The sequence below is a fragment of the Argiope bruennichi genome, chromosome 9 (assembly GCF_947563725.1).
Source record: "Argiope bruennichi chromosome 9, qqArgBrue1.1, whole genome shotgun sequence".
NCBI classification, from domain to species: domain Eukaryota; kingdom Metazoa; phylum Arthropoda; class Arachnida; order Araneae; family Araneidae; genus Argiope; species Argiope bruennichi.
The window spans coordinates 34,178,265-34,195,442 of record NC_079159.1 but is presented as its reverse complement, the minus strand read 5'-3'; the positions used below and the strand labels follow the sequence as shown (position 1 = coordinate 34,195,442).

Sequence of the window (17,178 nt, the reverse complement as noted above, 5' to 3'; positions counted from 1 at the left end):
TATTCACCGAACTAAAGGAAAGTATTAGCTATAATTTCGTTTAGTATTTAATGAACTGTAATTTGAAAATTCCAGCTTTGTATTAAATAAATAAAAGCTAGATTATATATATAGTGTTTTTATTTCCTAAAAATTTGTGGTTCTTGATAATTGTGTTAGTTCAATGATTTCATAAGTATACGAAAATCGAAATACTAATATTAAACAGACAGTATTTTATTCTCTGTTGATTATCCTAATGATTTCATGAAAATCCTAAAACTTTTAGAGGGTTTCCCCCTTGTTTTGCAGGGATGACAATGATGGATTCCATATGAGTAGTACAGCATGTTCTGCTGTGAAGAAGTTTGTACCTAGTGACATCTTGTATGAAGAAAAATCAATTGCACAACTGTATGAAGAATCTACCATGGAAAAACTTCAAATTGAGGTGATTTTTTAAATTTGTTGTGTTCTTATGAATGTAAACTTCCTATATGAAAATACTCCTTATTATTTTCTGGTTTGTTTTGTAGCTCATTGAATGTTTCAGTTTTTATTTATTTTTCCAGAAGATGAAATATTGTGCACGGCAATGGTTTAGGATAGAAAAGTATTAGCATGAGTTTAGAATTGTAGATTTATTTTCTGCAATGTTATAACATGTTTCCTGACAACTTTTCACAGAAAATCAATTCAGATTTGCTTTCTTCGACTAGTAAAAAGACAGAGGGTTTTAACGATAACCTAAAAAGAAAAGAAGATATTATTTCTATAGCATTGCTCTTCATTTCAGACTGAGTTTCTTAAACTTTTTTTATTATGAATTATTATTTTTTCGAAAAATTATCGCTTCTTTTAAAAAAATGTTTTTAAAATACGAACTTTGACAAGTATTTTTAACTATCGATTTTCATAAAAATTATTTATTTAATCATATTAGAAGTTGATAAAGAAAATGTATTGGAATTCGTTGGATCAAAGGTGCAAATTTGTGTCAAATTTTCAACGGAATTCATTAAGAAAGCATGTTTGTCCTTCTGCCTGAATGCAAATTAGCACGATAATAACAAAAATAAGAAATGTAGATGGGTAAAATTCGACTATTAGATTTAACATTTAAAATATAGATATGAAACAAATCTGTCAAAGGCTCAGTCCGTATTTTCGTAAGCATGTACACTGTACATGAGATAACTCTAAAAATGCAATGATTTCAATACATGAAATTTCATATGTAGTTTTGTAATTGCATTTTACGTTCTGGCCAAATTTTTATTTTGATTAGTCGGAAAAAGACGGTTTTCTGGTACTTGCATATTAATAGTATCCCAGCGCATTCTAATAGTCTCTTTGGTAATTGTTGTTTCCCAATGCCAAGCCATGTAAATGTGCATTTAGTAGAAAGTATGCGAAAATTTCTCTGGAAGACCACCCTGCTGAGTTTGTTACAGAATTTTATGCAGTTCTTTTGATAACAATAGTGATGATATTTCTATTCTGTTTTGACAAAGTAAAATATTGCACCTTCTGGAAATAAAAGCAACCTTGACGTCTGATTAAATTCCAATATATGCGAGTAGGTTGTATTCTTGAAAATCATTCAGGGTTAACAGGTCTGGTCAGCGGTAATATTCCACATAAAGGAAAACTAAAAAAAAAAAAATTGCAAAAGTCATCCCTACTGTCGCAAGTAATGGATTGTGAAGGAACCTATCACTCGGTATTCAGGCCCCAGTAACAAAATTTAGCAAACGATTTGGGATCAAAATTTAATTTAAAGTATTTCTTTGTAAAAAGGAAAAAGAAAAAATATAAAATTCATTTTTATTTTCTCGTGTACGTAGTATATAAACACAAAGCACAGTAATAATAAAAAAAAAAGAAGAAAAATTAGAATTAAGATTTTGATGAATAGCCATTTTTCAAATCTACCTGAGTCCAGCAAACTTATTTTTGGCATGAAACCTGTATGTAAATACGAAAACTCGAAACTGAAGAGTGAAACGTGGTGTAATTGGTGTAACTTGGTGTATGTAAATACGAAAACTTGAAACTAGAAGAGTGAAACTTGGTATATAATCTAGGTTACAGCCAAAATAGAGTTTTATTTAAAAATCAAATTTTCAACGAAATCCACTTAGAGGAAATTTGTTTGACTGGCTGTCTGAGTGTAAGTGAACACGATGGCAAAAGGGAGAGAACTTGATGTATAAAATTCGGTAAACAAACTTGACATCTAAGTTGTTGATATGCATCAAATTTTTAACCATGTCTATCAAAAAAGTTTGACAAACTATCATTATTTACTTTCAGAAGCACTGTAAGTGCGAGGACTCAAAAATTCTGTGACTTGTATAAATGAATTTGTTATATGATTTTTTGATTACAATTGTAATTCAGGATCAAATTTTGATTTTAATCGAAAATCGGCGTAATAGGTACATTTTGACTGTTTGGCGCTTTTGTGTTAAACACATCTCAGCGATTAATCGCCAAATATGGCACTCTAATAATCTTTATCTTTCGTAACTATTGTTGGCGAATAACATATGTTTAATAATATACAAGTACGAATATTACACAATATATGAGAAAATTTGCAGTTGCTTTTTCTTTATTACTTCCAAGAGCTTTATTTTTTTATTCATATATTCATCTCTTTTTTTTTTCATTGTAGGTGGAAAGTTTCGATAAACTAGCATGTCTGCTCCCACATAAAACAGCAACCACTATGTATGCTCTTCAGCCAGTAAAGGTAAATAAATGAGTTCCATGAACTTGAAATAAATTGCCCGCATGTGTGTAGTTAACCCCTTTCGATTTATGAGGCGCATAATTAATTGCGATGAGAAAATATAACTGAAAATGTAGTAATTAAATCCTTCATACGCATTAATATGGATACAAACGTGAGAAAAGGATACGGGAGCAATGATTTTTTTTTAATACGATGGTTTTTAATTTCTAATAACTAGGAGCATAGTGGTGGCTCATTAGCTGGAAAATAAAGTATCATGACGAAGATAAAAATTTTTTTTCTTCTATAATAATATTATTTCACTCAGTTTCAGATATAAAATATTTTGTATTATTAAGTATTCTGTTTATTTCCTTTATTTTATAGCATAGGAGTGAGGATCAGAAAATGCACTATAAAATGTTTTTCTTCTTGTCTAGAAAATAAATGTATTTACTTTGAATAATTAATTTACAAAAATAAAAGAATAATGGAAAATATTAATGCTATGCAACCATTAGGAAATGTAATTTTTTCACTCAAATTTATAAACAGAATGTTTAAAGAAACGGAACCAAAGAAGAAAAAAAAACGGAGAAGAAGAGATTGGAAGATTGCCAATCTTTGATTTTCCCTGATTTTTTTTACTGATTTAAGGATTGATTGCCAATCTAACCCCTTTATAGTAATGTACTGGATGCACTGTGACTCAGAAATATTAATTTCTTGATATTATTGTTATTAATAAAAAAGGAAACTAGATGCATGAACTTTTTCATCCTTTTTACAATATTCATTTTTATCTTATATAAAAACATCTGTAGATGTAACTTTTTACATCTCACGGGAACACGATGGACCTCTCCGAACTGACAGAGTAAAACTTATGTCTGTAGATGTAAATTTCTGTAACTTAAAAGAATAAAAATAATGTATAGTTTAAAGTTGTAATGATTTGATTTAATGAATAAAAATAAAACATATGTTTTTAAAAATAAAAGGATAACTTTTTAAGCAGTTTTAAAAATTATATTCATTTATGGAAAATGCAGACTTTTCTTCTCTGAATAATATTTTTTCAAAAATTAGATATTTTTAAGTCTATTTATTAAAGTTAGTGCATTAATAATGAAAAATAAATTACTATTTTTTTTTCAGAACAAAACCAGATACTTTGTTCTTGTGGATACGGAATTACATCATGGAAAAAGAACGGTCACAGTTAGATCTCCATTAAAAGTGAGTCAAATTTCCAAATTTATTATTATTTTATAAATTCTTACTTTTAAAATTTATTTAATATTATATATTTAATCTTATTAGATTTAGTTTTCCATCTAGTTTCTTAAGGTTATTTATCAATATAATAAATTAAAAGGGTAGTAAAATCCTTTTTAAGTAATTTCAGAAAATCATAGAAAATGAACAATGAGATGCCTTAGTAATTGCAGACTTAATAATAACTGTGAACATTTTATTAAAAAAACATTTTTTTTTAATATTTCAAGAATCTATAAATGCAATATTTGTGTATGGACATTATTCATTACTTTTAAATAAATTATAGTAAATTATTATTTTATTTCAGAAATATCTAATATATAATCCCCCAAATACCAAGATAAAATTACGAATAAAAAAAATCGGTTATTAAATTATGATTAATTGCAATCGAAGAAATGTATACGTCAGTTGCTAAAATTATTAAATAATGCTTTTTTTCGAAATTTTAACCTTTTGGTATTTAAAATTCCTGAATAAATGAAATCTAATACTGAAATAACACAATTTTAAAACCAAACGCGGCTCTCATTTTTGAAATTTTTACTGCAAAATTAGAATTTACAAAATATGACAAATAGGACAATGGGAATGTATGGAAATTATGAATACATGAAAATTTAGTCGTCATAATTTTTTAGCAGTGCTGTTATTGATTCAAACAATATGAAATATAATTAATTTTATTATTAAGGTATTTTTCCAATTAGATGACTACTTTTAACAGTTTAAAAAATTGCTATTTGACCGTGAATTGCATGAATATATTTAGTAAAGGAAAAAGAAATATAATATTTAATTTATGAATACAAACACATGCCGGTATTAATATACTGTTTAACAGTACATTACTCAATGCATTATAAACATTTTTATTTATCCATTTGTTTCATTTTGATAAAAATCGATTTTTGTAAAAAAAAAAAAAAAAAAAAAAATTCTTTTTTTAAAGTTTTGAAGTTTTGAAATTTATACATTCCGTACCGTTTGATTGTCGAAAACCATAAATTATTCTAACATTTTCTGAAATAATAATCATTTAATGTGATTAACTTAATAAGATTTTGATCAAGATCAGTGACGCCATCTGGTAATGAAAAGTAGAAAAAAATGATTTTAAAATTCTATAACTTTTAATAAGGAATTACAAATTAAGAACTGAAAAAGGGGGGAAAATTTAAAATAAAAGATTGAGAAAAGAATTAAATGCAACAATAAAAAGGAATTTTAAAAACTCTTCTAGACATATTTATTGGGACATAATGTGATTGCAACTGTGATAAGGCATTCTTGTATTGCAATTTCAGATTCAAAATCATTTGGGACGTGCTGTTCATGTATTGTGCGAAAAGGCTTCGCTGGAATCAGCAGGAGCAAACCCGGAGGATTATTCCAAGAATCCATTCCAAGACAAATTTGTACGCCTTACTACATTGCAATCTGGTGATACCTACGATTTACCACTCCTTGTTGCTTATCATTGCAAATTGTATATTCGGCCATTGCCTACAGAGGGAGATTGCAAAGAGTAAGTGCTTTGCAATAGATATAAAAACTAGTTGAATGTTGTAGTGAAAGTGGCAGGCACATCCAGATTGCAATATCCAGACTTATTTGTCTTGAACTCCTTGATGAAACATTTATAAAATTGATGAATTTATTTTACTAAGATAAAATACATGAGAAACTTTGAATTCTACATGTTGTGCAAAATTTGAAGAAATTGTAAATCCAAAAATTCCTTAATCGATCGCTTCATCAAAGCTACATACCTAATATTTTCCGGTTGAGGAGAATTAAATTTGATTCTGCTCTGAATATGTCTGAATCTATGACTGCTAAAAAGTAATTTGATTTTTCTACGTTTCTTGTTATTTGAGGCACACTGAAATGACCTCCACTTTGATAAACCGAAATTGCTATATTGCTCTTCCATATGGATTGTGCCTTAAGCGCTATTATGGAAATTTTTCCACTGATACATCGCCATTTTTGGCATAATCAATGTCACGTTTACATATAAGCTACGCAAGATAAAGATTAAGCCGCAACAATCTCACATCTTTGTTTGGGTCCAAAAAACTATCCCAGAATGAGCATGTATCATAAATACTAAATGTTGTACTTAAACAACTTAAAAAGCGGCTTCAAATGTCAAATAGCGTAGGCCCTAGTCAAGCTTAATGTCATATCTAAGCACATTATTAATAAGAACTATTTTAAATCTTTTAAGAAATTTTCAATACATGTAACTGAACACACCAACACAAATAATACATTTAAAATACATTTCGCAAAAACGATATTATATAATTGGAGCAAATCTTTACTAGCGTATGATGATGTAGTGAATAGCTTATAAGCCAGTTAACAACTACGCTATCCGAGCAATTGCTTTTGTATCGTGGTCAAGTTACTGGACTGCGAACCACAAGGTTCCAGGTTCTATCCTCGTTCATATCAAATCGCCACATTGGTGACCCGGACGTGATTTGAACACGCAGCCTTCTGATCTGGAGTCAGGATCACAATGATAAAGCAAATACTTTGATAATTGTTGGAATGAACTGTACCTGTCCGTATGCCTTTCCCGTAGGTTTGATATTCAAATACCGGTCATCATTGAGGAAGTATATAATTGCATAATTTACATAAAACTGATAATATTAACTGTGCTCTCTGATAGAACTTGTTTGTTTACAAAACATAACCTTTTATTTCAACATATAGATGATTTTTTCATACACATCACGAATCAGGTGTCTTCCTCGTCATCTGACCACGGTTCAAAATTACGAGGTCCGTCCCAAAAATAGCTCTAGTGTTGCTTTACAACAGGACGTTAACATAACTAAACAAAATTAAACTAAACATAAACAGCACGAAGAAGAATACAGAGGAACCAGCAGAATTATATATGGAGACAAAAAGAAACATTTTAGCAACACAGCAACGATGACATTTCTCCTAAATTTCGTCTTATATATCAATTCTATGTCGCGTTTCTAATGTCTTTCCAGAAAAGGCTCTTCATAGTATTACCTCTAACAATAATTGCTATCGATAGAAATATTAAAGACATAATTTAATAAATGCTTTTTCTAAATGAATTTAATAACAAAACAAGCTTATTCACAAGATCAAAATAGCCTATCTAGAAGTATAAAATTTAGCACTTACTTCTAGGGAATCAGAAGTTCACAAAGGAGAGCTGTAGAAAGATTTAATTAAAAATGCTCAAAATGTTTTTCCCCCTCATTAACATCGAAACATATTATTTAAAAAAAGTATTTTTACATTATTTCAAAAATCTAAAAAAAAAAAAAAAAAATGATATATTTTTTTTTTTTTTTTGCATATTTTAGAAAAAAATTTCATTATATTTTAAAAACATTTTAAATGCTTGTTATTTATAATATTCTTCAATTTTTTTAGTTACTGGATTTATTCGAGTTTAGATAGTATAATTTTTTTGTACGCATTTTATCGCAGCCGTAAAATTAAAAGCAAACATTTATAATAAAATAAAGACAGACAAATCAAGCCTGGATCATTAACATGATACGATGTTTTGTCCCTACGATGTTTTTACGATCCTATCTTTTAATTTGTTTTCTCGTTTTATTCTAATTTTCGCAGATATGGATTGAGTACTGAAGGAATTTGGTGGAAAGATATGACCGTGCCTCAAAAGAGCAGCACATTCTTGGAATGTTTCGCTGAAAATGATACAGAAAACCTGACTTGCGCAAAGGCAAGTGAATTTCTTTGATGTTTTCCGTGTGTATATTGCATACAATTGTTAAAAGGCTGTTTTGACTTGAAAACGTACACATGTAAAAATAAATAATAATTAAACCATTGTATATAACTGATATTTCAATATTTAAAAATTTAGAAAATCAAATGTAAAATTGTACCATAACAATTGGCATATTTATAATTTTCATAGAGTTATGAATAAAATTTATTGTTTACTAGCCGCCTTTGGCGACCAGCCGATTCGCCAATCTCAATGTTCGTTTAAATTATAATAATTAAATAATAGGTTGAACCGGAGTAAGGTAACGCAAATGCTTGAATTTTTCTACGCCAGTTGGGGTAACGCTATGCAGATTAGACATTTTTAATTTCCTTTATTTTGTATTATTTTAATTCAAAAATACTTCAGAATGAATCTGAAACATGGATTAATTAACAATGTTTAATTTTAAATGCATCAAACATTAAGAAAATAAGCAGAATCGTTTGAAATAATCCGCCGAAAAATGTTAACCCGAGCCTCATTACTGCTCTGAGAAAAAAAAGCTGAAGTCTTACTCATTTGGCGGTGGGGAAAATGGAAGATTTTTTGGCGGGAAAGTTAGTTTTTAATTAATAATTAAAATTCTAATTAAAAATTCGAAAAAAGGGACCCCAGATGCACATTCCAGACCTCTAAGGTATACATGTACCAAATTTGGTAGCTGTATGTCAAATGACTTGGCCTGTAGAGCGCCAACACACACACACACACACACATTAAGCTTTATTATAAGTATAGATGATATAGTACAAAAACTATGTTTTGAAAATGAAAGAAAATGAAATGCACTTACCATTGACTAATTGTGTGGTATTTTATTTAAGCATATTAAATACCCTGAATTCTAAAAATCTTTCATCATATTTTTTTTTATGGAAAAATACAATATTTTGCTTTGCTATTCCAAGTCGTTTTTTCGAATAAATAAAAACAGTTTTTTATTCTAAAAATGGGTAATAAATCTTGTTAAATCATAGTACACTGTGAGGCAATCTAGTTTTTTTTTAAATATTTGAAATTTATTTCATTATGAAAATACAAAAAAAAATATAAAAATAACTTTACATATAAAACATTTAAAATAACTTTACTAACATACGTATAAAATATAATACATGTAAAAATATACATATAAAAATAACTTTGCTAATTACCAGCGTATTTTTTTAATTTAGAGACATTGGATGCGCGATTATTTCATTTTCAATTGTTACAGTCTAACAATAGGTGGCACGGGTCTTATTATGCATTAATCACATCGCTTTTGTTCTTGCCTTTTTAGTCCCAAAATGTAATAATAAAGGTTAATTTGGAGCTAAATTTTTAGCATATTGGTGTTTATAGAATATTTAAATTCCTTAATGTGTGTGATTTTTCTGATTCTACAGGTAGTTTGTGAAGAGAACAGAGATTTGAAAACCCCATCCGTCGGAACAAAGCTCGTACCCAACTTTTTACTGCATCTTTATCCGCCACTTGTCTTCCATAACTTATTGCCTTTACCTATTGATATTCATGTTAAGGTAAAATTTTTAATAATGATATGAGATTCAATAATAATATTTCTATATTTCTACCTATTGATATTCATGTTAAGGTAAAATTTTTAATAATGATATGAGATTCAATAATAATATTTCTATATTTCTACCTATTGATATTCATGTTAAGGTAAAATTTTTAATAATGATATGAGATTCAATAATAATATTTCTATATTTCTACCTATTGATATTCATGTTAAGGTAAAATTTTTAATAATGATATGAGATTCAATAATAATATTTCTATATTTCTACCTATTGATATTCATGTTAAGGTAAAATTTTTAATAATGATATGAGATTCAATAATAATATTTCTATTTTTCTACCTATTGATATTCATGTTAAGGTAAAATTTTTAATAATGATATGAGATTCAATAATAATATTTCTATATTTCTACCTATTGATATTCATGTTAAGGTAAAATTTTTAATAATGATATGAGATTCAATAATAATATTTCTATATTTCTACCTATTGATATTCATGTTAAGGTAAAATTTTTAATAATGATATGAGATTCAATAATAATATTTCTATATTTCTACCTATTGATATTCATGTTAAGGTAAAATTTTTAATAATGATATGAGATTCAATAATAATATTTCTATTTTTCTACCTATTGATATTCATGTTAAGGTAAAATTTTTAATAATGATATGAGATTCAATAATAATATTTCTATATTTCTACCTATTGATATTCATGTTAAGGTAAAATTTTTAATAATGATATGAGATTCAATAATAATATTTCTATTTTTCTACCTATTGATATTCATGTTAAGGTAAAATTTTTAATAATGATATGAGATTCAATAATAATATTTCTATATTTCTACCTATTGATATTCATGTTAAGGTAAAATTTTTAATAATGATATGAGATTCAATAATAATATTTCTATTTTTCTACCTATTGATATTCATGTTAAGGTAAAATTTTTAATAATGATATGAGATTCAATAATAATATTTCTATATTTCTACCTATTGATATTCATGTTAAGGTAAAATTTTTAATAATGATATGAGATTCAATAATAATATTTCTATTTTTCTACCTATTGATATTCATGTTAAGGTAAAATTTTTAATAATGATATGAGATTCAATAATAATATTTCTATATTTCTACCTATTGATATTCATGTTAAGGTAAAATTTTTAATAATGATATGAGATTCAATAATAATATTTCTATTTTTCTACCTATTGATATTCATGTTAAGGTAAAATTTTTAATAATGATATGAGATTCAATAATAATATTTCTATTTTTCTACCTATTGATATTCATGTTAAGGTAAAATTTTTAATAATGATATGAGATTCAATAATAATATTTCTATATTTCTACCTATTGATATTCATGTTAAGGTAAAATTTTTAATAATGATATGAGATTCAATAATAATATTTCTATTTTTCTACCTATTGATATTCATGTTAAGGTAAAATTTTTAATAATGATATGAGATTCAATAATAATATTTCTATATTTCTACCTATTGATATTCATGTTAAGGTAAAATTTTTAATAATGATATGAGATTCAATAATAATATTTCTATATTTCTACCTATTGATATTCATGTTAAGGTAAAATTTTTAATAATGATATGATATTCAATAATAATATTTCTATATTTATTTATAAAAACAATTTAATACATTTTTATTATTATGTAAATAAAATTTATAAAATTATTATTTTTCAATTACATGCAAAAGTGCAACATAATATGACGAAGTTATTAAATTGCAAGTTAAGTTTAAAATATACCTGAGTGAACGTATATAACATGTATATTGTAACAAATAAGTTCTTGCAAAATCCGAAAGTCAGTAAAATCAAAGACAATCAACAGGGCAGATGAAATGAGTGAATGTTGAAACAGTCCAACTGACTCAATAACAAATAAAGACGTTTATTCAACACGAATATACAGACAGCAGAAACAGACCTGTATAGACACAGAAAGAGAGCTGTATTCGACTCTGATTAACTGTTAACTGGACTATACGACAGAATATTCAGAACATGACGTGATGCTGCTTCAATACTTGACTACAAGAGCATGATTAATCGCTTGAGTTCCACTCAACTGATTGACTCCAACTCGGTCTCCCGGCATTTTCCAGTCTCTAGTCAGGACAGAGAAGATTCTAGAAAGATCATTCTAAATCACGTTTTAATAGACCAATAGCAAAAACTTCTTTAGCTTCTAAAATCTTCTATTTTGTCGCCAAAGTCCTAAATCCATCGCCAAATCGGTAAATTGTCTCCATGTTCCTTTGGATCTTTTATCTGGAAACTGTTTAGCATCTATCAGAGCTTTTCGTAAAAACTGATATGCGATGATATTAACTACACTGGAAAGCAAAATTATAAATTCCTAAAAGTATTATAACACATAAACTATTTCTTACTAAATTATGCACCATGGGGAGTTTAAATTTTTCTTTCTGTGCGAATTTATTCATACGCTGGAACTCATTCCTAAATTAATATTTTTCTCATAATAAACCGCCCATTTTTGTTAAAAATGCTTGAAATATATGGCAGTTCTGTATTAGTGGAAAATGAACGATGAAAATTTTGCTTTAGAAACTTTTATACTTCTGCTTTTTATAGTTTATGATAAATTAGATCTTACTCTTGAGTTTAAACTCCATATATTAAATTATAAATTTAGAAAGGATATATTTTTTAGAAAGAATATTCTATTCTTTAAGAAATTTAATTATTAAATTTTGTAAGTAGAAAAATAAAAAAAAAATATTGATGGAATTAAAGATTACATTTTTATCATTTTTTTTAAAAATGAAATATCTTTAACAATTTACTATTCCAGAAATATTTTTCTAATTATACATTATAAATCTTTACTTTCCATTCAAGAATAAGGATAGAACGATGCGGTTGAAAGAAGGGGAGAGTGCAGTTTTCTTCGATTTTGATCCACGTCAACCTCAAGAAGTTTCCTTGGAGGTAAATATTTCCATTTACATCAATTTAAGGAATTCTTCTTGCAATCAAATAATGTTGTTGAATTATAGATTTTAACATTCTTGAATTATAGATTTTAACATTCTTGAATTATAGATTTTAACATTAACTATTATACCAACATTTTAAAAATTAATTACTATTCAACAAAACTATTAAAAATCAAACTTAAGACTTAGTTTTGCAAATCGATCACAATATAAACCTTTATTCAATGGTTTTTCCATCTGGAAATCAATAGATGTTTCGATATTATGAAAGTTATAATTTCTTTAGAGCTGCTAAATGTTCATTCTTCTTTATAAGTTAATAATAATAAGTTAATTAAATATAAGTTAATAAGATCATATATAAGTTAATTAAAATTTAAAACATTTTTAGATTATTTATGAAATATTTTGAATAACTTTTTGTTGTTGTTATAATTTCTGAGGTTGGCGAGAAATATCTTCAGAAAGTTCCGTAGGTTCAAGAAAGGATTTCGCTTCGTCTTGAAATACACTTTTAGCAATTTTTCAGCAATACATGATGTTACATCATAATAATCGTCTTCAGAAGGTATAAGCTGATATTATTTAATTATACAGATTTTTGGTTTGATGTTTCCAGAATGGAGATATCCAGGTGAAACAAATATTTTTAATGAATTCTTGTAACAGAATGACGTAGACATAACGCCAAAATCACAAATCACCAAGTTGATTTGAAGTGTTAAGTTTTCTCAAAAGAAATGAATTCAACAACGACATCAAGTCATAAAAAATATGTTGTTCTCGTTTACTTTGAATTCTCATTGAGTATTTGAACCGATTAATTTTCTCTTCTAATTTACAAATGTGTATAATATTGTATGCGATGTAATCATTACCCTGAACTCATACGAATCCTATACTATTTTTACAAAGTATTGCTGCGATATCCCAAAAGTCTTGTTCGATTTTCTCAATTTTGTACAACGTTATGAAAATATTGTCACATTATTTTGTTGGTATTGTGTGCTAATAGGAAGTTTTTTTTATCACGAAAAAGTGTCCCGACTATTTTTCCATCACCTCGGATCTATTCTCTTTAAGTTCACGCGTTACAAAATTTTCTCCTAATTTTTCTGATATTGTGATTGAATGAAGGATTTAAGAAGGACAGACATCAGCAAGTTCTAATAAAATTGTATTTAAGATCTAATCAGTTATAGTTCCAAACAATTAGATACAACACAATTAACACATAAAACAATTTAGGCAAATTCTAACGATGCTACATTTTCGACAGCTAGAGGTTGACCACTTGTTTCTTTTTATTGCTGCTAGAGAGCTATCCTTAAATTTATTACAATATATTTAAAATTACTTATAAGTTTCCCGATTTTTTTTCCTGCTTCAACAAAAAATAAATTTAAAAATATTTTCTAAATCAAGTAACCATGGAAACGAACTTTTCTAAATTTATTTAAATTGTGATGATAATGAGAAAGTTCTCTCAATTTTTCTTCCCGTTACGACAGTTAATAGAATTTTTTCTTGATTCTTTTAGGTTAGTCAATACATCGGTCTTCAGTGGCACGGTAAAATGTCTGTTAGTGGTGAGACAGAGGAGCTTCATCCAGTTAGTATGAGTCCAGAAACAGACACTGGTGGTGGAAACAGACATCTCTCACTACACGTCCATGTAACAAGGGAGAAAAGTCTCGACTTGTACATGTTTTCGCCGTACTGGATAATCAACAAAACAGGACTGCCACTTCAACTTAGAGTAAGTTTTGATTGGTGCGATCCATTCATAATTCAACTCTCTATTCCTTCCTTTCTTCAATACATTTTTAGTTTAAATTAAATAATTTCACAATTTTTTCACACTATTTTGACACAAGTTCATATTGTTCGACATTTCTATGATGTGACGCCACTTTCAAACGACTCTTCTAATTTATCATTCGATTTCTTACTTTTAATTAATTAATCTCGCGCTACATAAAATTGCGAGTATATCGTTTGGCGCTTTCGAACTTTTTTTCAATTTAATTATCACACTGTTGAAATCACAATTTATATTTATTCTTTAACGTTTTTTTATATACTTTATAACCACATTCTTAAGAATTGTATTTATTAAAAAGATCTATAAATATTATGCAAATATTAGAATACAATTTTAAAATCAAGATGAATTATATTCATTGAATTTTACCACACATACAATGGCTTCCAGAATATTCCAGTAATAAAGAACTTGTGATCGAATTGCTAGCTACTATCTATTTGTTATTTTCACCTACCGATTTACAATAATCGGCAGTTGCTATGTATGCTTTCTATATCTATTGCTCTGATATATTTTGCTATGCGTATACCAAAATAATTTCATCAAACAATTAAATCAGTAAATAAGTTAGGCTTGAAAAAAAATCTCTAATTTTAAAATCTACAGTGCACTGGAATAGTATAATTCTATAATTGATTAAAGATTTAACATGAATATGGGAAAAAGCAATAAAGTGACAGCGTACCATTGCTATTTCAAGGGGCTCCATGACAACGTACCATTGCTCCATGATATTGGAATGGAATGAATTTATTGATCCTGGTCATGGATCACGATATCATGAAATGTTATCACTAATGTTAAGTTAATAAAATATGTTTGTATTTCTCGCATTTATCATTTATATAAAGCGAATCAGTTGAAGTTAGAAAATAATTATCTACTTCATTTTTCTACATTCTGAATTATTTGCTTATTTATTATTTGATTTACCAAGATTTACCATGAGGAAACAAATTTTACAGGGAGAATAAATGCCTTCACAAATACAATTATTGAGGAAGATTCTATTACATTATATAGTTAATAATGGACTGAATCAACTATTTTAACAGAAGGTATATTTGAGGTTTAAAAATGGTTAAAACAAACGTTTTCGTGACATGCCTCAGCAATTTCATTCTTTTACAAGAAGGAGAGAAAAAAGAAGGTCAGTGAAGAAAAAATTACTATCATTATTATTAATTATCATTAACCTCGGGCAGGAAAGAAAAACGGCATTTATATTTATGAAAAAAATTAATAAGGTATCTGCGCCTATTTTCACATGCATCAATAGCTTTATTATCATTTGCGGCAGTCACACGGAAAAGATTGGAGATGGATCCTCTGGCGCCATCTATCAGACATTTTGGATTAACTTTACAAAGCGTAGTCATTTGTTGCGGTAAAACTAAATTCATATAAATAAATGTTAATTCGTTCCAAATTTTGAATAAATTTCAATTCACCTCTGATAAAATTTATATACATTTTTTTTTCCATTCAAAACATTTTTATTGCATAAACTTTTATTCCTATCTGCTATCATTTTTTAACTATTTTAACTATTTTTTAACTATTATTCAACACAATATCATTTCGCATAACAACATACTTGCCACTAGTAGTTGGAAATATTCGGAATAATCATCATGATGTTTTATGCTTTACGTTCTTTTTCTCTTTTTTTAAAGTCCGTTCCTTTAAAGTTTTTATAGTATAAACATTTCACCATATTTATATTTCATGCACTATTATATAACGCATTTCTATTTCAAGTATTTATATTTGTCAAGGATAGTTAAAAATAAGTTTACGTCAAAAAGTAATTTTTAGAAATAATATAATGCATTTTCCAAAATGCAGATTTTTTATATTACAAAATGTTACTGAATTTTATTCAGGGTTCCAATTCTGATGCTGTTTATGAGGCTTCAACCAGTACGGATCCTGTTTTATTTAGATTTAAGAAACATCGGAAGAAGAAGGTAAAATTATCTCAATTTATATTACCGACCTAAATTTATAAAAATGCATTTTAAAATTTATTTTGTCTCATTATTTATTTTTATGCATATTTTTGTTTTGTTTGTGTATTTATAACAAAATCGTTTGGTTTTTATTTATTTTTATGTATATTTTTGTTTCGCTTGTATACTTGTAATAAAGTGTTTTTACTTATTTTTATACGTATTTTTGTTTCATTCTTATAATTGTAATAAATTGTTTTTATTTATTTTATACATATTTCTGTTTTGTTTGCATATTTGTAATAAAATAATTTGTTTTTATTTATTTTTTAATGAATCTTTATGCCATTTTTTTTATCTAAACAGTCAAACTATTTTTTTTCAGTATAAAGTGATATCAATATAAAAATATATTTTTAAATTAAAGAATAAAAATAAAAATGGAATTTTAAAGATTATTTCTTGTTGTATCTACAGTTTTTCATTTTTATTTCTATAGTCTTTGTTATATTTAAGTATTTACTTAAAAATAATTTGTTCTGAATTTTAAATTTGTTACAAAAATAAATACGCGTCTTCTTAATGAAATCAAGTTCATTCAACATGTTTAATCTGCTATCATATCTTCGTTATTTTATGCATCTATCTTTTTAAATGCAAAAATTGAAATTCCTATTGGTTAATCCTTAATAATCCATGAAAAGATTAAATTTTATCATGTCAAAAATCTTTTTTTCTCGAAAAAAATTCCTCAAAGTAGTATAGTACCGAGGCAAGAAATGTGAAAAAGAAAATTTAAACTACGCTTAACGAATTTCATTCTGTTATAGGCTAACAAACTGGAAGACTGCCTTGCTTATGAAGTTCATCATATTATTCATATGCATACTTTAGGAATGACGTTCTTTATCTTATTAATCATAATCGGCGAATAATTATACGGACATGTGTGCTTTGATTATGAAGTTTTTATTTTATACTGTTCATATATAAAGAACAATTTATTGGGCATGTGCTTTAGTTATAAAATTGTCCTTATAT

The 17,178-nt window shown here is 26.9% G+C and overlaps 1 protein-coding gene across 4 annotated transcripts in view; it reads left to right on the top strand.

Moving 5' to 3' along the window:
* LOC129983915 (intermembrane lipid transfer protein VPS13A-like) overlaps window positions 1-17,178 on the top strand; it is a 419,638-nt gene that overhangs the window by 352,292 nt on the left and 50,168 nt on the right. For all 4 annotated transcript variants that reach the window (XM_056093621.1, XM_056093622.1, XM_056093619.1 and 1 more), the window contains exons 46-54: window positions 292-430; window positions 2,660-2,737; window positions 3,878-3,958; window positions 5,308-5,528; window positions 7,640-7,754; window positions 9,194-9,328; window positions 12,260-12,349; window positions 13,898-14,116; window positions 16,072-16,155. In XM_056093621.1, the coding sequence (XP_055949596.1) occupies window positions 292-430; window positions 2,660-2,737; window positions 3,878-3,958; window positions 5,308-5,528; window positions 7,640-7,754; window positions 9,194-9,328; window positions 12,260-12,349; window positions 13,898-14,116; window positions 16,072-16,155 (1,162 nt within the window). The remainder of the gene's footprint in view (window positions 1-291; window positions 431-2,659; window positions 2,738-3,877; window positions 3,959-5,307; window positions 5,529-7,639; window positions 7,755-9,193; window positions 9,329-12,259; window positions 12,350-13,897; window positions 14,117-16,071; window positions 16,156-17,178) is intronic.